A 24,361-nucleotide genomic window follows, 5' to 3' on the forward strand; every position below is an offset into this window, starting at 1 on the left:
CAGAACTGTCATGGCTGAGGTCCTGTCCTGGGTTGCATAATGCACATGCAATCCTGTCCTGTCTTTTGCATTGATGGAAAATTACATGAAGAGGATTAGTACCACCTTCCTGGCTAGGAATGTGCCACTTAACCCAGATAAAAAATTCCACATACACTTGTGTGTCAGTAGGCTTCAAGCTTGAGTAGGAAACATTGCTTGGAATGACCATAAAACCTTTTAATGAAAGGGCTTATCTGAGTGGGTGGAACATGACTGCTTGTACATTTCCTAAATTAGACAGTCTGAATGTTTTACTTTTAAAAATAATTTGCTTTTCATCTCTTGAATATTAGTCATTTTTCTCTCTACTTCTAAATTTGAATGAAAAGTATACTTCCCTTCTCTAATCACTCGTTCTGAATCTGAGCCATGTATGCTCCAGTATTCTCTGTGAACTTTAAATTCCTGGCTTGGAGGACTCAAAGCTCTCAGGGAAGACATTCTTGGGCATGGATTTCATATACCATATCCTGAAAATGGACTGAAAATCATATAAAAGAGATCTAAAGCAGAGAGAGGGTGGGGGGAAGAGAATTACAGGCTCTTATAATGGAATCTAGGCATAGAACACAAGAGAGTTCTGGAACTCTTCCCAAGCTCTCTTCCCTGGAAAATTCAGGGAACCAGCTGATTTCTAGGGAAAATTCTTCCCAACATTTCCAAAAAGAAACTAATTCTGTATGATGAGAATCTTGCACTTTGGTTTGAATTTAAGGGATTATCTGATCTTTTAAATGGGTTCCTGGGTAATATTCCATCCCTTTTGACTGCAATCTACCACTAGGCCAAACTCCCAGCCCCTTGGACTCTGGAGTTTTCCATGAGATGCCTTCAACACATGCATGCACCTTCACACACACACACACACACACACACACACACACACACACACACACACACACAATGAGCTTTTCAGGTTGATGAAGGACTTTAAGATTCTCAGCATTTCTTTTCTTCCTGAACTGACCTTTAGATTTCATGCAAGAGGCACAGGGGTGATTTGTCTTGTCTGGTTTATAATACCACATTGCTGTAGGGTTGGTTACTCATCAGGCACGCACATTACTCATTGGTTGTTTTACCTACAAGCCAAATTTTCTTAGGTTAACTGTAGAGACTAGACTGAGAGCTGGAGAAAGAGCAATCTAGTTGGATAGATGGCTGAAACAATTTCCTTTCAGATATGGAAGGAGGGCTGGGAGTTTGGCCTAGTGGTAAAGTGCTTGCCTAGCATGCATGAAGACTCGGGTTCGATTCCTCGGTACCACATACATAGCAAAAAGCCGGAAGTGGTGCTGAGGTTCAAGTGGTAGAGCTCTAGCCTTGAGAAAGTCCAAGGACAGTGCTCAGACCCTGAGCCCAAGCCCAGGACTGGCAAAAAAAAAAAAAGTCAGATATGGAAGGTGTTCTTACCACTTCTTCCTGGTTTGGGGCCATCTTCTAAGACAGAGGACCCTAATAAACAATGGAAGCTTCATGATAGGGCCAATGGCCCAGCACTTGCCAGAACTTACTCTCTGTCCTAATAGTCCCCGCACACTCTCTCCTCCAGCCTCACTGGGGTTTCACACAGTACACATTACACATGCAAATATTGGAGAAACTAAGAATAATATGGCAACAGCCAAGAGAAAATTTTGGAGTCTGTGTTCTCTGTCTTCCCCCTTCTGGTGACCCCATCGTTTTCACTGGATTCTTCTGAGAAAGAAAGGCAAACCCTTGTACAGTTGTGTCCATCTGAATTCATAAATGCAAGCATGGCACTTGGAGTTGGTTGCTCATTTGTTAAAAAAAAAACTCATGATAAAAATATAAAGAGTTGAAGATGTCCAAATGATGGCTTAATTTTTTTTGAAGCATTATTTATAACAGTAAAGAAATGAAGTCTGGGAGTTTGGCCTAGTGGTAGAGTACTTGCCTAGCATGCATGAAGACCTAGGTTCAATTCCTTGGTACCACATACATAGAAAAATAAAGCTAAAAGTGGTGCTGTGACTCGAGTGGTAGAGCTCTAGCCTTGAGAAAACCTAATTATAGTGTGTTCAGGCCCTGAGCTCAAGCCCGAGACTAGAAAAAATTTAAAGAAATGAAAACATCTCCTAAAAGGTGATCTTGCAGGATCTGAGATTTGTTGTGGCAATGAGTGTGTTCAACAGGTGTCTGCTGTTGAGTTTAGTCCCTAAATAATTAGACAGGTAGGCAAGAGGTGTGTCCTAGTGTAGAGTGCTTGCCTAGTATTCACGAAGCCCTGGGTTCAATTCCTCAGTATCACATACACAGACAAAACTGAAAGTGGTGCTGTGGCTTAAGTGATAGAGTACTAGCCTTGAGAAAGCTCAAGGACAGTGTTCAGGCCTTAAGTTCAAGCACCAGTACTGAATAATAATAATAATAATAATAATAATAATAATAATGCAGGAAAAGGGCATACAATGGCAACAGGCTGACTAGTCAAATTTTACTTGATCACATTGCTGACTACAAATATGGAAAGTATGCAGAAATATACTTCCTGGAAAGTCTTTTCTGGAGAATTTTATTTCTATAGAATAGGAATAAACTCCAGCTGCAGAAATGTTGGGATAGCAAAAATGTTGGGATTTCTTTTGTTTTTCTAAAACTTACTCTGCCTAATAGAACTGATCACCTGGTGATAAATTAGCTGGCATTGGCCATTTCAGAATAATTGAGTGAAATTCAACGTCTCTCACAGCGATGACCTGGCTCAGACCAGAGATCTTAATTCCTTTACCTTAATGCTTTACACTTCGGTCTCAGTAAAGATGGGTGATGTAGACAGAAGTATTGTGGCTGGCCAGGCACAATGGCTCATACCTGTAATCCTAACTACTCAGGAAGCTGAGTTCTGAGGATCGAGATTCAAAGCCAGCCTAGGTGTGGAAATCCACGAGACTCTTATCTCCAATTAATTACCCGGAAATCAGAAGAGGCACTGTGGCTCAGCATGGTACTAACCTTGAGCTGAAGAGCTCAGGAACAGTGCCCAGACCCAGAGTTCAAGACCCATGATAAAAAAAAAAAAAAGATTGTGGATTGTGGCTAACAGGGTTTAATCATTTCTGGAATATGCTGACAGTAGGGCTTTGTCTCCTCAATTCATTGGAAAAAAAAATCTTGCTTTTAAAACACAGCATTCATATGGAGCCAAAAATGCCCTGAAGTCAATAGTCATAATCCTTTCTCCGTCCGCCTCAAAGGTGTAAACTGCCAGCTGACATCTAGAAGTTGAGGCAAAGTTTTCATTTTTCTTTTCAGCAGGATATTGGTACACTCTGCAGAATTAGTGCCACTCTGATTCTCACCTCACTAGTCTAGAATTTTAATTACAAACCACACTTCATTCCACCAACTGAATCTTAGGCCCCTTCCCCCAAACTCTCATGCTGCAGTGTGTGATTGTGTTCTTGACCTGTCTGTGGCGCCATTCTTGCCCAGGAATCTGCATTTGCTCTACAGTTGGTCCTTCTGGATTTGTTACCATTTCAAATCATCTCTTTGTTACCCTGGAATCTTAGGAAATAGTAAAATATTTTGTCTTATTAAACCCTGTATTTGTGAACGGTCTCTTAATTTCATCTGTAATGTACATATGACACATAACGTTGCCATATAGCTTACTTACAAAATGAAATATAACATCGTTGACTATTCAGATTAAGATCTAACTCATTGCAACCTTGATATTGAACATAGAGAAACCAAAGTGCTAGGGTAATTTACCAAACAAATTGCCTTTGTTTATTGGTTCACAATTATTCTGCATTTAGGCAGGAAAAAAATGCTCCTGGACCTAGCATGGCCTAGTGTTAGAGAGCTTGCCTAGCATGCATGAAGCCTTAGGTTCAATTCCTTGGTACCTCAGACACAGAAAAAACTGGAAGTGGCACTGTGGTTCAAGTGGTAGAGGGCTAGCCTTGAACACAGAGGCTCAGGGACAGTGCCCAGGCCCTGGGTTCAAGCCCTAGGACTGGCAAAAAGATAAACAAAAAGAAGGAAGGGCTAAATGGCTGCTTGTGGAAAATTGGGATCTTGGTTGCAAAACTCAGTGGTAGAGGCAATAGTAAAAGAAAGCAGTGCAGGTGTCTGAAAATAGACTCAGATATGTATTTCTGTCCTGTGTCTGGACTGGGATCAGAACTCCAGAGATAATCTGAAAAATGTTCTATGCCTGACCCTGAAATTTGTAGTCTAGCCAGGATATAGGTAATTGGGGTAGTCTAAACAGTAATGATAATACATGAAAGGATAATATTTTCAAAGAAGAAATTTTCTTTGAAAATATCTTTCATAGGACAGTATGATAGGATAGTTTGCTAGAATAGTCCTTTTTTTCTTATTTGGATGTTAATAAAACAAAAAACAAAACAAAACAAAAAAAACAATCCTGGGGCCGGGAGTTTGACCTAGTGGTAGAGTGCTTGCCTAGTATTCACGAAAACTCAGGTTCCATTCCTCAGGACCACATACATAGAAAAACGCCGGAAGTGGTGCTGAGGCTCAAGTGGTAGAGCTCTAGCCTTGAGAAAGTCCAAAGACAGTGCTCAGGCCCAGGACTGGGAAAAAAAATAGTCCTCAAACTAAACTATACTTTGTAATGTCATTTGTAATAATAATAATAATAAAGAAAAACCATAAAGCAAAGGAATTCTCACTGTGATCCAAAAATTAACTCCATGAACTTGGAAGTAGTCTTGAATTACTGATGTCTTTGTGCATTTCCCAGACACTTTGGTTTAGATGAGAGGTAACGAGATGAAATGTGTTGAAGCAATTATAGTTCTGGTTCAAGTTGGGAGGCCATCTTTGCTCCTTTCCAATATTGCACAAGGCATGACTAATGCTAGCAAAGGCCCCTGTGTGTACGGACTGCCAAAAGCAGCCTGCATGCACATCCTCTCCAGGACCTGGTCCTGTAAACACCCTCCTTGGTGACGGAGTAACCTCCCTATAGTTCTCACACCCCTCTTTGTACTATATGAGGACATATGCTTCAATTCACTATACTTGCTTTTTCCAAGCAAAAGAACATTTCTTATCCTGGCAAAGCAAGGTCATTACTGTCTGCTATCAATTGAAGAGCCTCCAGGAACCAGCCTCAGTGCTCACAGGGTCTGTGCATCTCTAGAAAGAATAGTGAAGACTAGCCAAGATGTCTTGTTACACTTCACTTTATGTACTTGTTAAAAAGATTAATTTTATTAAGCAGGTGCCAGTGGCTCATATCTATAATCCTGGCTACTCAGGAGACTGAGTTCTGAGGATTGTGGTTGGGTGCTATCTCAGGCAAACAAATCCAAGAGACAATTATTGACAACTAACCAGAAAAAAAATAAGCTGGAAATGGAGGCTTGGCTCAAGTGGTTGGACAGCAATCTTGAGCAGCAAAAGCCAAGCAAGAGTGCAAGATCCTACACACGTACACATACACACACACACACACACACACACACACACACACACACACACACACACACACACAGAGCCAGGACACCAGTGGCTCTTACCTGTAATCCTAGCTACTTAGGAGGCTGACATCTGAAGATCAGTTAGAAGCCAGCCCATGCAAGGGAAGTCTGAGACTCTTTGCCACAGTTAACCACCAAAAAGCCAGAAGTGGAGCTGTGGCTCAAATGGTAGAATGTTATCCTTGAGCACAAAAGCTCAGGGGCAGGACCCTGAGTTCAAGCCTCAAGTGCATGCATGCACACACATGCGAATAAAACTTCATTGTGTGTATTTGATATTTACAATATGATAGAGTAGACTTTCACACTAAGAATCTGACCGGCATATTGGTGCCACTTGTCCAACATAAGCCGGAAAGACTCCATCTTCCCAGTCTGGCCCAATCTGACCGGCATATTGGTGCCACTTGTCCAACATAAGCCGGAAAGACTCCATCTTCCCAGTCTGGCCCTTTCTCTCCCCCACTACACAGCTACTTTTAGCTGTGATCTTGGAAACCATGATCAGCTTCTACCTCAATGGAAGTCATCCCATCTTCTTCATGTGCCTACCCTGTGGGCAGCCAGAAGGTTGTGCCTGTCCACCCCCTCGCTTGCAGGCTCTCAGAATTCCCACAGCTCTTTGGTCCTGTGTGTATTTTCTTGCTCTTGAGTGACTGACTGATTGTAAGGAAATCTCCATTTCTTCCTTGGGTTATTTTTGGCCAGGAAGCCAGCAGCGCTTGGCTCTCTGTGGGAGGAGACTGCAGGTTCAGTTTATAAACCGAACTCACGTTATCCCCACTGGACTAGCACATTCAAGGTGTGCTGTTAGCCCCCGTCTCCTGTCTGTGTTGTCAGAGCCTGGCCCAACAGTCAAGAGGTCTGTAGATCTTATGCTAGGAAGTGATGGAGGGCCCCAGACCTCCTAAATGTCTTCTTTGTCTGGAATCTTCTGAACCACCTTGCTGCTTGTCTTGGTTGTATGAAATCTGCAAAATGAATGCTACTAGGTAGCCTGTAAAAAGCTTTTTTTGTTGTTGGCAGGGAGAATCAGTGGAAGAGATTTTCTTGGCAAAGACCAAATGCCAGTACTGTAAGGAGATACTGAATACATTTGTACTGCTTCAGTTTGGGAACTTCAGCCCTGCCGGGGTGGGGGCAGAGTGATTGGGTGGTAGGAGATGTTGAAGTTCTTTTAGGGTTGTAAGTCTCAACTATCACCTTTGTGGTTCATGTATTTGATGATTCTAAGGAAACATGTGACCCGTACAAGGTAGTTGTTAATAAAACTCATTTCCTCTTGCCCTTGTCCAGAAAGTCATTGAGGATTATTTGATATGTTCCTTTTTCTTTCTTTCTTTTTTTCCTACCAGGATAAAGTGAGGGGAAATCTCTCAGTCCTTTTGCTCACTGTAAACACTTTGGGGAGTGGGGGACACGCTGCCTGAATATTGAGGGCATCAAACACCCAGGACCACATGCGGACCAATGCTGGGTCCGTGGGAATTAGCCTGTGCACTCCTGGCTCTGTTTTAAAGGGGTGTTAAAGGGGATGTAATAACTAGGCACACACTGAAGTCATCTTTATCATTCCCTATCCCCTATTAACTGTTGGGTTGGTGGTATGAGGATGTGGGTTGGGTCAGGGGGAAGGGCGAGGGAGCCCTAGCGCTGGGTTGAAAACTATTGACTGAAAACATTTCAGTCATTAGAAGATGAGTAACTTGCCAGGTGCTGGTGGTTCACATCTAGAATCCTAGCTACTAAGGAGACTGAGATTTGAGGATTAAGGTTCAAAGCCAGCCTCTGTAGGAAAGTCCATGAAATTCTTGTCTCCAATTAACCAGCAAAAAGAGCCAGAAATGGAGGTGTGGTGGCTGAAGTGGTAGAGCTCCAGTTTTGAGTAGAAAAAAAAGTAGAGTGCAAGTTCAAGCCCTAGGACAGTGTGTGTGTGCATACACACACACACACACACACACACACACACACACACACACACACAGAAAACAAGTAACTGCATTCCAGTCATAATGATGAACATTTGTATCTCCTGTGTCCTCTTGTTCTTAAGCAGATGTTCCAGCCAACCAGTTCCCTAAGATATCATGTCATTTGTCACTTTCATGAGAAGTAGTAGGCAGACCTCACTTCATAGCCAGGAGTCCCATTTCCTTCTCAGGGGCTGCATTTTCTTACACAGGTCAGGCTTCAGGGTGTATTGTGGGACCATGGAGAATATAAATGCTCCCCCACAGTTATGTATGTAGCAGATGCAGGTAGTATCAGTGGTTAAAAAAATAAGCAATAGGCTCAGGACTCTGAGCACTATCAGCACGCAGCTTCTCTCAGCAAGTAAGGTGATTTTTAGCATTCCCTTCCAGCCTTCTTTCCAGGAGAAATCTTTATTATTCTTACCAAAGGGTCCATATCTTTCTTGGCGATAATGACTTAAATGATATAGAAACCAAGAGAACAAGACTAAAGCTAGGATATGGAAGCATACATTTAAATGGCTTACTCATCTATAGCAAAGTAATATGTGATTCTGGTAAGTTTAGGAAATATAAGAAAAACCACATATAAACATCACTCAGACACAGTTTATATCCTTTCTACTTTTCTCTCCTGTCTTTCTTCTATCTATCCTTTACCATTGTAATATAATTAAAAGGATACAGGATTGTGTCCTGTTCTTTCACTAAGAATTGTACCAGCTGAAAAATAAATCATAAAATCCAAGCTATAAATGGAAGACTTCGAATTGACTATCCAAAATACAGAAGTTAGCATAAAAGACTTGAAAAAATTAGGAAATTATATTTACTATAAATATAACCAGATTATTACTCCAATATATCATGAGCTTCTTAATAATATAAGTTTTAAAATGAATACCATGTGAATAGACTAGAAAAAAATGCAAACCAGAAAGGAAATCAATTCCAAAAAGACATAAAAATTCCATTACAAACTTTTTCCTACAATGTTTATCTTTATTCAATTTTGGCAACTACCACAAGATTCTGTCACAGAAATGTTATGATTCATTTAGCCATTCCTCTGTTAACATATAAGTGAGCTTGGTTTTCCAAATTTTATCACTGTGTATGGTGCAGGAATAATAAAAAAGCACCTTTGCAAAATAAAATGGGTGTGTTGACACAAGAGCATTTTGTCAAGAAACAAGACTAAAAGTTTAAGAGGAATCCACTTGGCACTGGTAAGAAAATACGAAGTTGACTGATCTGTTTAAATTAAACATCCAACATGACTCCTTATAGAAGATCCAGTAGGCAGAGTTGGCCCTCTTTCCTTAGTCTTCAGCTCTGCTTCTGATGCTAGGCTGCTTTTGTTATGAGTGCTCGTGGTCTTGGTAGACTCTTGCCTTTTTCATCCCTCTCCTCAAGTGAACTCATCCACACCCAGGCAATAACTCTTAAATTTATTTCTCCGCTCTGCCTTCCCTCCACTTCCAGCCATGTGTATTCAGCTGCACATTAAACATCTTCACTTGCAAGTCTGAAAAAAATAGCCTGACATGTCCAAAGTAAATTTCATGAGCCAGAACTGCAGACATCTCCTTCCCTTTATCCTGTGCATATTTCCATGACTAAAGCCCTGTACTCCCCACCCCGGGAGTTCTGGATCCACCCACTCAGTTCTCTGTACCTGACAGCTCATGCCCTAGTCCAGGCCACTACAACTTATATACTTAGATACTCCAGTAGTTAACTCCCCAACTGCTGCGCTAGGCTTCATTTTTCTACTGTACTAAACATCTCTACCTCTAGTCCCTCTTCCTAGAGTTCTCTTCTTTGCTCTTATTTCCTTATTTTTTTCTCTTTCTCCTCTCTTTTCTCTCTCCCCTCTCTTCTGTCCCTCCTCTCTCTCCTCTTTCTCTCTCTCCTCTTTCTCTCTCTCTTCCTCCTTTCCCTCACCCCCCTGCTCCCTCCCTCCCTCCCCACTTCTGCATAATAACCTTCATAACTCAGCTCCAGTGTCATTTTCCTGGGAACTCTTCCCTCAACACTTAGGTCAGGCTCTCCCATATTTTTTTTCACAGTTCATAATGAGAAATTTTGTTGTGCAGTGGTCTGATTGCCTTACTCATCTGTCATAAACCAGCCTAAGAATAAGAATGAGGGGCCTGGAGTGTGACCTAATGGTAGAGTGCTTGCCTAGCATGCACCAGAGCCCTGGGTTCGATTCCTTGGTTTCACATACACAGAAAGTGGTGGAAGTGGTGCTGTAGCTCAAGTGGTAGAGCACTAGCCTTGAGAAAGTTCAAGGACAGTGCCCAGGTCCTAAGTTCAACAAGCCCCAGGACTGGCTAAAACAGAAGAATAAGAATGATGCCTCAAAATTTTTTTTATATATGTAAAAAAATTTTTTTGAAAAAAAAAGTATTAAAAAATGCCTATGTTTAAAAATATATATATAATATATGAACGAAGTGTTTCTTCAACAATTAATTCTGGAATATATTTGCTTTGTATTCAGTACCACAGTAATGTCAAAGTATTTTTTCATAGAATTATTAAGTTTCTAACCTGAGTGAAAAATGTAAAATAAATGATTAAAAATTATACTTAGAAAGATTAATAAACACAAAATGGTTTTCTCTTCACAGGGGACTAAGATGTTTTCCTCAGATAAACAAACCTTATTAAGAGAAACTATGAATCTTCATATTTCATCATAGTTACTCCAGAAAATAACTTGGAAGTAAAGTAGTTCCCCCCCCATGGATTAGAAATTCAAAGTTATGATAACTTTCAGTACATCAAGAATGAGCCATACTTGAAAACTAATATAATATAAAATCATGAACATTTCTCTAGGACAAGGGAATCCTACATCAAAAGAATGGAAGTTCCTGTGCATCTTGGGTGGTTCAAATAGTGCCATAAAGAGATAGGTAGACAGATGTCTCTCCCCCAGCAGCCATTGGACAAATGAAGAGGAAGCAATGCAGCATTGTACTACATTCTCCAAGGAGGAGGTGAATCCTTATCTCAGCCAACACAGCACACAACTAACCAGCAGTAAGCCAGAAGCATTCCTAGACCAGAGCCACTCTGCAGCATTTGGTTTTATTTTGTTTTCTGTCACCATAAGTCTCAATAAAAAGTGAGCGCTTTATAAGAAAAAAAAAAAAGAATGATGCCTCCTTTGCTTGTTATATCTTGAGGCCCTTGTGTATTGCCAAGCTCATAGGCAATGCTCAGATTTGTTACATGGGTAATATGTTATGTTTAATGAATCCCGGTGATACTACTGTTCTTGTGACACTTATGTATGATAGGCCTAAATGTTAGGCTTTTGCTCTTTCATTGACTTTTCAAAATTATTTTTACCAGTAATCGTCTTGCTTTAAATGATGAAGCTAGTTCAGATTTTATGAGCAGCCCATGCATGGGCCAGTCCTAACTAGATTTGTTTAAATTTTTAAAAAATCCTACTCCAGATCCATTCTCTTGACAAAGACAACCTGTTAAGACCACATGCCAGCCTCTGATCCTTAGAGGAGAACAGCAAACCATCTTCTAAATATTTTAAGAAATAGTTGCTAAGTGCTCCCCTATAGCTACGCTCCCAAGGACAGCACACAAACCCCACCAAATTTCTTCCCCATTTGTTAGCCAGAGGGAAGAAAGAGTGTTTTGGCAGAATTCTGATGATATAATTCATTGTGACATGCATAAAACATAAACTAAGACATTATATATAAATCACTTGGCATTTTAAAAGTATTGAATATGTTAGCTACTGCCTCTCAAGGCATACACACACACACACACACACACACACACACACATATGCATACACACACACATATGCATGTGCACGTGCACACACACACACACACACACACACACATACACACACACATCCCAAATAAGCAATAGACCATTAAAAAAAGTAATATACTGGCAGTTATGCTAAGTATCATTTTATGATTGCTGGTATTGAAGTTATATTGAATTAAAGAACCATTGCCATTTAGATTCAGATAATAGAATATAGATGAGATGACTTCATGTCTTGGAGTGGTTTCAAAATAATCTGGAAAAAAGGATGGGTCACGATGGGAGTTTGGAGATGTAACTAGAGTGAGCCTTCACCGCCAGTTGCTGGGGCTGGGTGATCAGTCCTGTCATTCTCTGTATGTGCATGTTTGAAATTTCCTTCACAAATCATTTTTAAAAAGACATTAAAAATAGTGACTGAATGTGACTAACCTTCTAGATTCGTGCTTATCCAACTAGCCAGTTCCAACTCACATTTCTTTATTTCTTTGGAGAGACAACTGAATCTAGGGATCTAAGCAGAAGATCGCATGCCATTCTATTTTATTACTCTCAGGACCGCTCAGAGTGGAAACAAAATAAATCCAATTTCTGAATCTTCTTTGTCCTTGGCCACTTGGGAATTGTCTCTGAAACTACTGTGGGCATTTTAAATAACCCTGCTTACCCAGCATGAACAAAGCACCTTTCAGGCACCCAGTGGATAAAATAGCTCTGTCTCTCCTTCTTTTGCTGGCACGACAAAAGCTTTAGCTATTAAATACCAGTACTCAGTGAGCTAATGACTGGTGAGCTCGTAATTGTGTTTTTGGCATTTTAGGATCTGAGCCCCGGCCCTGTATGAACTTGTAATCTTCATTGTGTAGCCTTGTTAAGTTTGGTTGCTGAGTTATTTGTTGGCATACAATGCTAAGAAACTCCAAAGCCAAAAACTGACCTCTGCACATTTCAAGTTAGTCAGGAGTCACTGAATAATTGTGTGTGTGTGTGTGTGTGTGTGTGTGTGTGTGTGTGTGTGTGTGTGTGTGTGTGTGTGTGTTACTAGAGCTTGAACTGTTACTGGGCTCTGTCCCTTAGCTTTTTTTTCTCTCAAGGCTGGCACTCTACTACTTGTACCACAGTTCCATTTGTACACTTTTGGTGATTAATTGGGGATAAGAATCTTACAGACTGTCCTGCCTAGACTGGCTTCAAAGCATGATCTCAGCCTCAGATCTCAGCCTTCTGAGTAGCTTGAATTACAAGCTTGAGCCACCAGCACTGACAATTAGTTGTTGTGTTTTGGTTATTTTTTCCCAGTAAAGGTATGGCTTACTCTTAAAATGGAAGCTGACCACAACTTCATGAGGTTCAATAACCTTTAGATTTGTTTGATTAACCCTTTCCATGTTTAGCTCTGTCATTTGGATATAAGCTAAGAAGTAAAAGCATTCTGCTTAGTCCTTTTTGACCCTAGGGATACCCTTCCTGAATCATTTTCCTCTCTCTGGCCTCTCAAAAAAGAGAGTTTCAACTTCCATTCAGGTTTCTTATTCTCCCTCTGGAATCAATTTCAACAGTGATGCATATTCCTTTGTATAAGTTTAATTACTCTGGAACAAGGATTCTACTGAGTTTTATGAGACTTCCTTCCTTCCCTTGAAATTAAGACACATTCAGAATTAGCCAGAGAATCCCAGTAGATAGGTACACCTTGGGTTCATCCATTTATCTCTGGCCAAGACCCTTCTTCAGTACAGAACTGTAGCTAGAAAGGAATAAGGCTCAGCTCCTACTCAGGGGAAGACAGATGCATGCCGGAACCTTCTAGAATCCAGTGACAGGGGTTTGTCGTAGGGATATTAAACCCGTGCTAGAGAGGCAGAACTGACACTGGAATGTCCAGGGAAGACTTCACAGGGGCTGTGAGATATTTGGGCTTAGGGCTTGAACTGATAGTCCGGAATTATACTGAATCCTCTTGGGTCCCTGATGTGTGAATTTTGACCAAATAGAATGGGTGCCTGGTAGGTAGCTCACTCTGACATTTCCCTTGGAAAGTGAGCTGTTCTGAGAATGTCTAAAATTAGCCCGAGAAGTTGGTCCAACCTGCCTTCCTGACCTGAGGTGTCGTTTGACCAGGGTGAGTCACATCCCCTGCGCTGTTCAGGTGTGTCTCCTGAGAGCTTGTTCTAGGACTTTCTACAGAGGGACCTGTGATAGATGACTGACAAACTGATGAGCAAGCACTTCTTCCTCTCCCTGAACAATTCCTGCCACTCATCCCAGCAGCTGAGTAACAAGGACTCAAACCTCTTCCCTGGGATGTCTCAAGCTTTCTTGAGCAATTGCAGATCAGCTCTGCTGCCCTTTGTGAGTGAGTCTCTGTTAGAACTCGTTTCCTTTGCCCAAGAAGACTTCAGCAGGCAGGCATAATGGCTTCCAAAAAGTTCAGAAACTCAGTAACCTCATGTGGAAATGTGAGCAAGGGTGCTGTAGGCTCAGGCAAAAGCAAGCCTGGAGAGCTGAATTGGGATGTAATGTTGATAAAGCCAACCTCATAAGGGTCAGCATACTGCTGTGCGGTGTGTGTGTGTGTGTGTGGTTGCACAGGGCTGTGTGAGGAGGATTTGGCCTGGAGACGGTTTGTTTTGCTGAGAGGAATGCCCCGGTGTTCAGTATATGTGGGTCCCGGATAGCACTGGAGAGGGCGCTCTGGAGCAGAGCCCCACGGCATTCTCCGTATTTATCAGCGATTCCTGGAAAACAGGGCTTCATTTCAACCTCAGCTGTTTCCCAGTGACCACTATCATAAGACCTGCATGGCCAGGCTGTGTCAATTCACAAGGAGGGATTGGTGCAGGAGCCAGTTGTGCCAGTTCTGTCCTTACCTCACTGGACTGCAACATGATCCAGGCTGGACAGAGACCAGCCCTTTCCCTGGGGCCCGGAAGGCCAGTGACCTTTCCTTCTCAGCTCCGAAACAAAAACTAGACCTATGGTTGCTCTGGCACAGCCCACTGTACACAGGACACTTCGGGGAGACCTGACTGCAGACGCTGGGGAGGCCACGGTGAGGCGGCCACCATCTCTGCCCACCAGGCGGCCCGGATCCAGGGCTGCCTCACTTACTTGGCAGCAAGGGTAATCTCCAAGTCTCCTGATGCCCCTGCCTGATGTGCAGCCTCCTTCCTGTGGACAAACTACCTGTTTCCGTCTGAACACATCTTTCATTGAAAAAGCTAGGCACAGACCACTCAAAAGCCAGAAATAGAGCTATGACTCAAAGAGTAGAGTGCTAGCGTTGAGTAAGAAAACTCAGAGATGGTGGGTGTGGAGCCTTTTTTTTTTTCCTTTGCTTTTTGTTTATTTTGCCAGTCCTGGGCCTTGAACTCAAGGCCAGAGCACTGTCTTGGGCTTTCTCAAGGTTAGAGCTCTATCACTTGAGCCACAGCACCACTTCTAGCTTTTTTCTATGTACATGGTACCAAGGAACTAAACCCGGGTCTTCATGCATGCTAGGCAAGCACTCTACCACTAGGCCAAACTCCCGGCCCATGGAGCCATGTTCTTGTCTGCACAGCGGGCTTTTTAGCGGACTGTTACACTGGAAATTCACTTCCCTCCAGTGATCTAGCTCAGAGAGGTTAAGAAAGTGTCTTTGTTTGCCCTAGAACCCTCATCCTGTACCAGGTTTCCACCGGACCCTGGGTGTACTCACACACACCCTATTCTTACTCCTGTGTCCCTTTCTCCTGCTTATTAACATTCCCACTAAAACCATTGCTTTAAGACAGAACCCAGGAGATGTCATCCATCTCCCCCCTGATCATCCTCACAGAAAAGAAGGCCTGTTGCCGGTTTTATGATTTTAGAAGCTCTCCTCCTCTCTCCTTACTCTGACCCTGACTTTCCACTCTATCCATCGCTGCCAAATTCAAGTCTCAACATCTCCCTGACACTTTTAGCTGCTCCTAGCCAATCTTTTTCTGTTCTGCTGGGAACCTCTTAATTCCTTGGACTGCAACTTGATCCAGGCTGGACAGAGACCAGCCTGGAGTTGTCCAAGTTTATAACTTGATACGACCCTAAGTGCCACACTGAGGAATTGAACAACTTGAAGGACTTCTTCTTCCTCTCCAGCCAGAGATTTTTCATGCTTCCTTGTCAGCCCTCCTGTGTAGCCCATTCCAGCATGCTTTCAGACCTCACTCAGTTTATGCTGTGAAGCTGTCCTTCTCTCCTTCCACTAGAAACGAGTAATTGCTCCTTTATGTTTGTCTCCTAGTACTTGAATTATATTGCTGATACCATATAACAGTTGGTGTTCTCTCTCTCTTTCTCTTTGTTTGCATACATAATTGAGGCATAATGGTGAACAAAATCAGCCTGATCCCTGCCTGCCTTCATGGAGCTTACCGTCTGTGGCCTCAACTTCTTTTAAGTTTGTTGTAGAGAAAGGTTATTTTATTTTTGTTTGTCTGTCATAGACCCTGTCACACGGTAGCCAGTTGTTCCATAAATGATAACTGAGAGAATTCTGATGGGGGGGGTGATGATGTTCTTACAGTACATGGAAAGCCTTGGAGAATTATATTCATCCTCCCCTTAGCTTCTAAAAAAGAGCTACATTTTTAGCTGAGCACTAATGGCTCATACCTGTAATCTTAATTAATTCTCAGATCTGAGAATAACAATTCAAAGGCAGCCCAGTTAACTACCAAAAATCCAGAAGTGGAGGTATGGATCCAGTGGTAAAGTGCCAGCTTTAAGCAAAAAAGCCAAAGGAGAGCCTAGAGCCCTGAGTTCAAGCCCCAGTATTGGTGCGCACACACACACACACACACACACACACACACACACACACACACAAAACTATGTTTGTTTTTTTTTATAGAATTAGTCCATTTAAGGACCCCATTTTTGTGCGGCCTAAGTCCTAAGCCTACAAAAAATCTATATAATCCAGAGATGTTTTTCTTTCTGAAGTACGCATAGAAAGGCAGGTGACTGCAATTGCTCTGATCATACCATCCTGTTCCCCGAGTGGGAGGTGTGGGGCCTGGCTGCCCTAATCACGTGCCAACCTTGGTTTCTTGCAGAGATCTGAAACTGGACAATGTGCTTTTGGACCATGAAGGTCACTGTAAGCTGGCAGACTTTGGAATGTGTAAGGAGGGGATCTGTAATGGAGTCACCACAGCCACGTTCTGTGGCACACCTGACTACATTGCTCCAGAGGTGAGTATGCCTGCCGAGCACAGACCGCAATTGCCATGGGTGTTTTTGTGCAGCATGGAGCGCAAACGCCTCCAGACGTCATGGCTCACTGGGAGAACGGGCTGAAAATGTCCAAGGTTCATGTAAATAAAAATTTGACTTAAAAATAATAGATTTTACAGTTGCTTTAGGCTTTGCTTAAATGAAGACAAAGTGTATTCCATTCATGGCAACCTAATTTATTTTCCTTCTTGTCTCTATGTAGTGATTTAATGTCATCTTCATTTAGCATATCTAAAAAAAAAAACTCCTGAGTCTCTTCCTCCCTCTGCATTAATAGTTTGCGCGCTCTCTCTCTCTCTCTCTCTCTCTCTCTCTCTCTCTCTCTCTCTCTCTCTCTCTCTCTCTCTCTCTCTTCCCCCCTCCCCTCCCTCTCCTTCCTTCCTTCTCCTTCCCTCCCTCTCTCACTGGCATTCTCCCTCCCTCCCACCCTTCCTTCCTTCCTTCCTCCCTCCCACCCTTCCTTCCTTCCTTCCTTCCTTCCTTCCTTCCTTCCTTCCTTCCTTCCTTCCTTCCTCTTTTTATTTTTTGGTGCTGGTAATTGGTCTTAAACTCAGGGTCTCATCTGTCCTCTTTTTTCTGAAGGTGGGTGCTTCAACATTTGAGCCATGCCTCAAGTCTAGCATTTTTGTTGGTTAATTGGAGCTAGAAGTCTCATGGACTTTTCTGCCTCAGGCTGGCTTTGAACCATGAGGCTTGAATCTTAGCTAGGATGACAGTTGTCAACCACCAACCAGCACCTGGCTGCATTGGTAGATTTGCAAAGATATTGCTATTCTGAATCTGCATGTGCCATTCCCATGGCCTGGGCAGATTGTAAATGCTTTATCACTTAGAAGAAGCCAGTCTATAAAGATAGAGTAAAGCTAGCATGCCAACGCAGGAGGCTTCATATTTTTTTCTGTGATCCATCATCTCCTCTGGTCACGAGGAGAGCCTTTGTGGAGCAGATACATGCAGCCCCGCTCACAGTGCCCTCATTTGCATAGATCCTCCAGGAGATGCTGTACGGGCCAGCTGTTGACTGGTGGGCCATGGGCGTGCTGCTCTATGAGATGCTGTGTGGCCATGCACCCTTTGAGGCGGAGAACGAAGATGACCTCTTTGAGGCCATACTGAATGATGAAGTGGTCTACCCTACCTGGCTGCATGAAGAAGCCACAGGGATCCTCAAGTCCGTAAGTTTGCCTTGTCTAGCCAGCTTTTCCCCTCCCTGAATTCTACATGGATTCTTGTGTCTTTTCTGATTGTCTCCAACTTGTAATCTATTCATGCTAACCAAAGTTTGTGTTTCAATCTAAAACATCCAATTGTTTCCCCCTCTCTTCTGCAGTACTTACTTCTGGGCCAAGTACATTGTAAGTTGATAGTTTTGCTTGCCAGCAATCAAGTATTTCTAGCACTTCTCCTTCAAGTAGTTTTGTATTCTAGCACTAGGTCTTGAGTTTATAAGTGAGGCTCCTCCTTTGCAGATGTGACACCAGGACATCGGGTTTAAGTGAATGCCATCACTTGAATATCACTTGTGCTTCCATTCACCATGTCCAAGGATGAGGACCAAGGTGACTTTCCCTCGCTGTTCCCAGAGGAGGAGGCTTTTCCAGACCTTTCTAGCCACTATGATATTCTGTTATGCAAGACAGATGCTCAGGATCCTGTATAATTGTCATAATGAGAAATCCTTATTTGTTTGTTTGTTTTGCTAGTCCTTGGCCTTGAATTCAGGGCCTAGGTGCTATCTTGGATCTATTTTTGTTCAAGTGCTCTACAACTTGACCACAGCTTCACTTCAGCTTTTTAGTGGTTAGTTGGAGGTAAGAGTCTCATAGACTTTCTTGCCTAGGCTGGCTTTGAATTGTGATCCTCAAATCTCAGCCTCCTTAATAGGTAACATAGGCGTAAGCCACTGACACCTGACCCATCTTTTTTTTCCATTTTTAAAATGCATTCAAATCACTTGACCGCATACCATACTTTAAGATGAGAAAGCAACATGGAGTTAATGCCATTATATTCAGAATTAAGAAGTCTATATAATTTGAGTCAGTTTTGTACTTGTTCTGTTCAAAAACCATGTAGCTGCTGGGCTCTGGGTGCTTAGGCCTATAATCCTACATATTCAGGAAGCTGAGATCTGAAGATCATGTTTCATAGCCAGCCCAGGCAAGAAAGTCTGTAAGACTCCTATCTCCAGTTAACCACCAAGAAGCCAGAGTGGCCTTATTAAGTGATACAGCACCAGCCTTGAGTGGAAAAGCTGAAGGGATGCACCCAGGCCTTGAATACGAGCACCAATATTGTTTTACTTACACACACACCATACAGTGTCACTATAGTATGCAGATGGTCTTTAAAAATCCATTTATTAGAATAAAAATTGGGCAACACATTCTCTGTTGGCTATTCTCTATGTGATTTTATGGAATTTCATCCCATAGATCTTATCCTAGGTAAATATTGGTTTTACTTACTTTCCTAAAGTTCTGTCTTTTCCAGTGCTGTGAAACAAAAGCTGAATTTGGTAAAATATTTGCTACCTGTGGCCGAACCTATGTTTTGTCCTGTGACCCTCAGTGATTTGGCATGTTTAATAGTTAAAAAGAGGGACCACAGAGTTCATGATAAAAAAGAAAAGATTGTTAGTCCATGCTGTAAACAAATGTGTTATCAACCTTGCTGCATAAAAACCAGCCTTTGGAAACATAAAAGCTGGCAAAGTGTCTTATGCCTCACAAAGGGTGGATGTTCTTTAGGGACTAACAGTCTGGACTGGTGTTGATCTGATAAACAGCACCACACGTTTTGCAAGCAGGTCTATATAAATCTGAAGAGATTTCATCTCTATCTGAATTAAAGGCCTCTTACATTTTTTTCTCTTCATTTTTGTACATATTTTTGGAAGTGCTAACCTCATGCTAATACTACAGAGTTATTTTGAGAGAGTCCTTCCCAGCTAAATCTGAGAGTAGATGTTCCATCCACCCCTAACACACACACACACACACACACACACACACACACACACACGCACACGCACGCACACACACACACACACACACCCTTAGCCAAGCTTTGTAGAATCTAGAGCAGGTACTGTACAAGGTTTAAGATTTACGTCAAATTAGGAAAACAATTTCTTCTTTACCAGATAAACTCAGTTACTTGAAGCTGGATCTTCAGTGTGACAATACAGTGAGCATGTCTGGTAACTAGCACTGGGTTATCCAGTAGCATCCTGGACAGTCTTTGTTAGGAGAGAAAACAGCTTCCTGTGCCTCATCTAGAGAGACCCTTAGCTTGCAGCTCCACACCTGGGAAACTCCCAGGTCCCATATTTTTCTGCTCCTTTCTGATGCCAGGTCAGCACCCAAGGTCATTATGTGGCATGGATCTGGTAGTGATTTTCCTACATAGAACTTGAATTTTTCTCCATGGCCATCCATATTGGAAAGTGCATGGTTTGGCTCAGGGCGCCAGGCCTGCTACTCAGCCCTGTTACATCTGGGTTGAATATTGTTAATGAATTTCTTCCCTTTGAATTTCAGTGACCTTGCTTATCAAAGAGAAGTCATTAAAATCCGGGCTATAGATTGTCAAGGATTTACACACATACACACACACACACACACGCACCTATATTCTTACTCCTTCAAGGAATATGCCTTCAAAATGATTTTTCTAAAAATCCCTGGAAAGCTGTCTGAGAAAATTACTAGGAAAAAATTTTTTTCACTGAGGGGATTCTGGGACAGTTCATACTTTTTTTGTTGTTTGTTTGTTTGTTTTTTTGCCAGTCCTGGGCTTGAGCTCAGGGCCTGAGCACTGTCCTTGGACTTTCTCAAGGCTAGCACTCTACCACTTGAGCCTCAGCACCACTTCCGGCTTTTTGCTATGTATGTGGGGTACCGAGGAATTGAACCCGGATCTTCATGCCTGCTAGGCAAGCACTCTACCACTAGGCCAAACTCCCGGCCCCGACAGTTCATACATGAAAGTAAGGAGCCTAAGTGCTATAGATGGAGTAGATGGAGGACATGGAGTTAGCGCTTGCAGCGGGCCAAGGCACTTAAATGGAATTGGGATGGAAGAAAAGGAGCAGTAGACGACCCGTGAGTCTTCCTGGCTGGTTAAGAACCTGCGTCTGGACACAGCCCTACCTCTGCGGGCAGATCCAAGCTCTCACTGGCTGGCTGTATAACTGAATAAAAGACAAATTCTGCTATGCCTCAGCTGCCTTGCCTGTGCTGTTGGGTACTTACCCTGTCTGTAGTCAGTGCAGGTGAGGCAAGCTCTCATGGGGGAATGTGTGTCAGCAGAGGGCACATGCTCAGGCAATGAACCCCATTCATGAGGAAAGCTGTGGGCATGAGAGGATTTCTAAACTCCTTGCTTTTCTGTAGGAAAGCTATTCCTTTGCCACCATGGAGAAGAGTCCCGGTATCACTCATGCTTCCTGAACCATCGAGACTGCTCCTTGGCTACCATCTCATCTCGAGTCACAGTTGTCCTTTAACAGCTGAGAAAGACTTTACAGATTGTCTATTCTGACTCTCTCATGTGGTAGATGAAGAACATAAGAGGCACAAAGAAATTGTGCCTCCCCAGAGGCCAGGAAGCATATTGCTTAAGTAAAATGGAACTTTTCTGCCCTGCTGATAAGGAGGTAAACTAGTGCAGCCACTGTGAAAACTAACATAAAGGTTGTTCCTTAAAAGAATTGAACATAAATTATCAAATGATCTGGCAAGTCTCCTGGATATATACTCAAAAGAATTGTGAGCAGAAACTCTAAAATAGACACTGGCACACCCATGTTCATTGCAGAATTGTCCATAATATTAAAGGGTGGAAGCAGCCCAAATGTCTATCAATGGATGATTGCAAAACATTTCCATACAGTGGAATATTAGTCAGCCTTCAAAAGGAAATAAGTTCTCATATATCATACAATAGGGATGAAAGTTAAAGTGGAGTAAGCCAAAGAAAAAGCAAAAGCATTGTATGATTCCACATAAAGTAGTCAAAATCACAGACAGGACAGAAGGGTCATGACTGTCAAGAACTGGAAGAAGATGAGGAAGAAGCTTGTGGGGTTTGTCGTTGTTGTTGTTGGGGGAGAGGGAAAGGATGCCAGTTCTGGGGCTAGAGCTCAGGACCTAGGCTGTTTCACTCAGCTCTTTTCTGCTGAAGGCTGGCTCCCTGCCACTTGAGCCCCACTTTCACTTTGGCTTTTTAGTAGCTAATTGGAGTTGAGTCGCATGGACTTCCCTTCCTAGGCTAGCTTCAAACCATGGTGTCAGATCTCAGCCTCCTGAGTAGCGAGGATTACAGGCAGGAGGCACCAGCACTGAGCTCTGAGAGCTTGTGTGTAATAAATGAGTATAGATCTTCCCTTTGGAAAGAAGAATTTTGGAGGTAGATACAGGTGGTGGTGCCTTAGTGCGAATGTTCTTACCACTCCTGATCTGCATACTAAAAATTAGTTTAAAATGCTGTTTTCTGTGCATACATTGCTGTAGTAAAAAAGGCAACTTCTATCCATCCCCCATATTTTTTGTACCTCCCATGAAGAAGTATCTTCAACCCCCTAGAACCTTAGCCATCCCAGAAACCTTAGCCACGGAGGAAGCTCAGAGTACTTACTGTTCTTATAGCTCCCCTACTTAATGGTCAACAAAATATGACACAATGTTTAGGATAATAATGAGTAGCTTGAAGGATGTCATAATGTCAAAAATAATGATCATTCTGTTGACCTAAGAAAAACATGTATGTGCTAGGCTAATACAAAATCAGAACCTATATTTCTTTCCGTTCAGTAAATGCTTGTCAGACATCTGTCTTTGGTAGGCTTGTGCTAAGTGCTAAGAATGCTGAGGGGAGAGACCTGGCTTTTTTCTGTTGCCAGAGTCGAGTAAGAATGAGAACCAGTGAATGGAAACCTTACCTACCAGCAAGGAGGAATCAGCTTTCAAGAACTTACTATTTCTTTCTGGAGGCAAGAACAGGGAAGGTGGCAAAAGGATAAGACAAAGGACATGGCATTTCAGCTGGTCATTAAGGGATGGATGAGGCGGATGAGCTTTAAGAGTCTGAACAAGGGTGAGAAGAACATTCCAGGTGGAGGAAATAACTGTAATGCTTCAAAGGCTGTATGCATATTTCCAAGAACTGAAGCTCTTAGTTGTATACCATTGTGGTGTTGCATACAGGCTGGGAAACCAGTGAAACCTGAACTGAAAGCAGGTGAACTTGAATGGGCCCAGATGTTTGTGGAAGTCAGATCCACATGGCAGATGATGGAATAGGTCTGAAATTTGGATAGGGAGCTGGAGATGATCACGGTGAACCTGGGGGTTGTTTGGACCCGGTGAGGGGCGCAAAGAGTAAGGAAGATGGGGTGGGACAGCTCTGAGGTATGAGGAGGAGCAAGTAGGGAAATGGAAAGCAATGACTTCAGATTGTATAAATGTGTTGGCGGGTTTTGCTTCCAGTGAAATTAAGTCGGTGGTTATAGAGTGCGAGTCACCCTGGAGCTGTTTCCTGTAGCAACCTTCATGCCAACAAGGTGGGAACAATTGGCCCTTGACCAAAAAGCAGAAAAACAAAACAAAACAAGGCTTGGGGAGAATAAATTCGTGTGAGGGGTTTGGTTAGAGGAGGCATTTTTAAGGACCCTGAACCTTTTATTTTGTTGTCTCATGCCAGGTAGAATTACATTGCTTTCTTTACCAGCATAGGCTTGAATTTTGGGACCACCAGTGGTTAGACTTCAAGAGTTTCTTTTGTTGAATAGTTGGATCCCTTTGTTGGCACTGTGTGTAGTTCTAAACACAGTAAAAAAAAAAAAGTCTTGTATGTTAAGATTGGACCATAATCACATGTTTTTGTTCTTCATTCCATAGAACTGTTAGAAACATAGATACAGGCTTACACAGTGAGAAATCCTTAAAAATATCTTGTCCAAATCACTGACATTTGGGCCCATGGAGGCAGAGGGACTTCACATGTTAGAAAGTTATGCACACAGGGTCAAGAGCCCTGAGCAGCTAGCTTTCAGTCTGGAGAGCAGTGGTGATGTCCAAGTTTCTGTCTCCACATCAAATGAGGCAACATTCATGCAAGCACTGTCAAAAGAGATGGCACAGCAGAAGGGTATGCTATTCGGATTGTTAAATTATGAGAAGTACTTTCACAATATGCTTGGAGGTGTGATTATTCACACCCTATCCATGGATAGTTCAGTAACACCATCAGACTTATTAACTGCTTAAATATTCACAAGACTGGTATAGAGTTTTATTCCTGAGAGAAGTGGTTTGGGTTGGTTTGGTTGGGTTGGGAGTTTTGGTCCAAGAGTTTTCAGTCTAAACCAAAAATATATTAGGTGTAAATCGAGAGAAAGGCATTGATCTATGTGTCCATCTGTACATACTGAGGTATGTGTGTTTTCCACATATGTACCATCCAGCTTCTGTGTAAGGGACTTGACACTGATGATGAGCAAAACAGAGTCAGAGCACTTTTAGAACTGACAATTTGATACCAAAAAGAGAAAGCAGTTTAGAAGATCCAGTCAGTTTTGAGTCAGTTTCACTAGAGGCATGTCTCAAATCATAGCAAGCACAAGGCCCTGAGTGCAAACTTTAGTATTGTCAAAAGAAAAATGAGCAAGAGAAGATGGGGAAGGGTGGGGGAAGGAAGAGGAGGAGGAGGAAGAAGAGAAAGAAACGTAACAGACAGAGGTAAGTTTAGCTAAGTTTACTTGGGCTGTCAAAGGAA

General features: G+C 42.5%; 1 protein-coding gene across 1 annotated transcript in view; it reads left to right on the forward strand.

The window, feature by feature from the left end:
• The window catches only part of Prkch (protein kinase C eta), a 217,425-nt gene that overhangs the window by 176,744 nt on the left and 16,320 nt on the right, over positions 1–24,361 (forward strand). Inside the window, exons 11-12 of the mRNA XM_090344237.1 lie at positions 16,402–16,540; positions 17,569–17,757. Of these exons, the coding sequence (XP_090200363.1) occupies positions 16,402–16,540; positions 17,569–17,757 (328 nt within the window). The remainder of the gene's footprint in view (positions 1–16,401; positions 16,541–17,568; positions 17,758–24,361) is intronic.

Source organism: Megascapheus bottae, chromosome 14 (assembly GCF_031878675.1).
Source record: "Megascapheus bottae isolate mThoBot1 chromosome 14, mThoBot2.hap1, whole genome shotgun sequence".
NCBI classification, from domain to species: domain Eukaryota; kingdom Metazoa; phylum Chordata; class Mammalia; order Rodentia; family Geomyidae; genus Megascapheus; species Megascapheus bottae.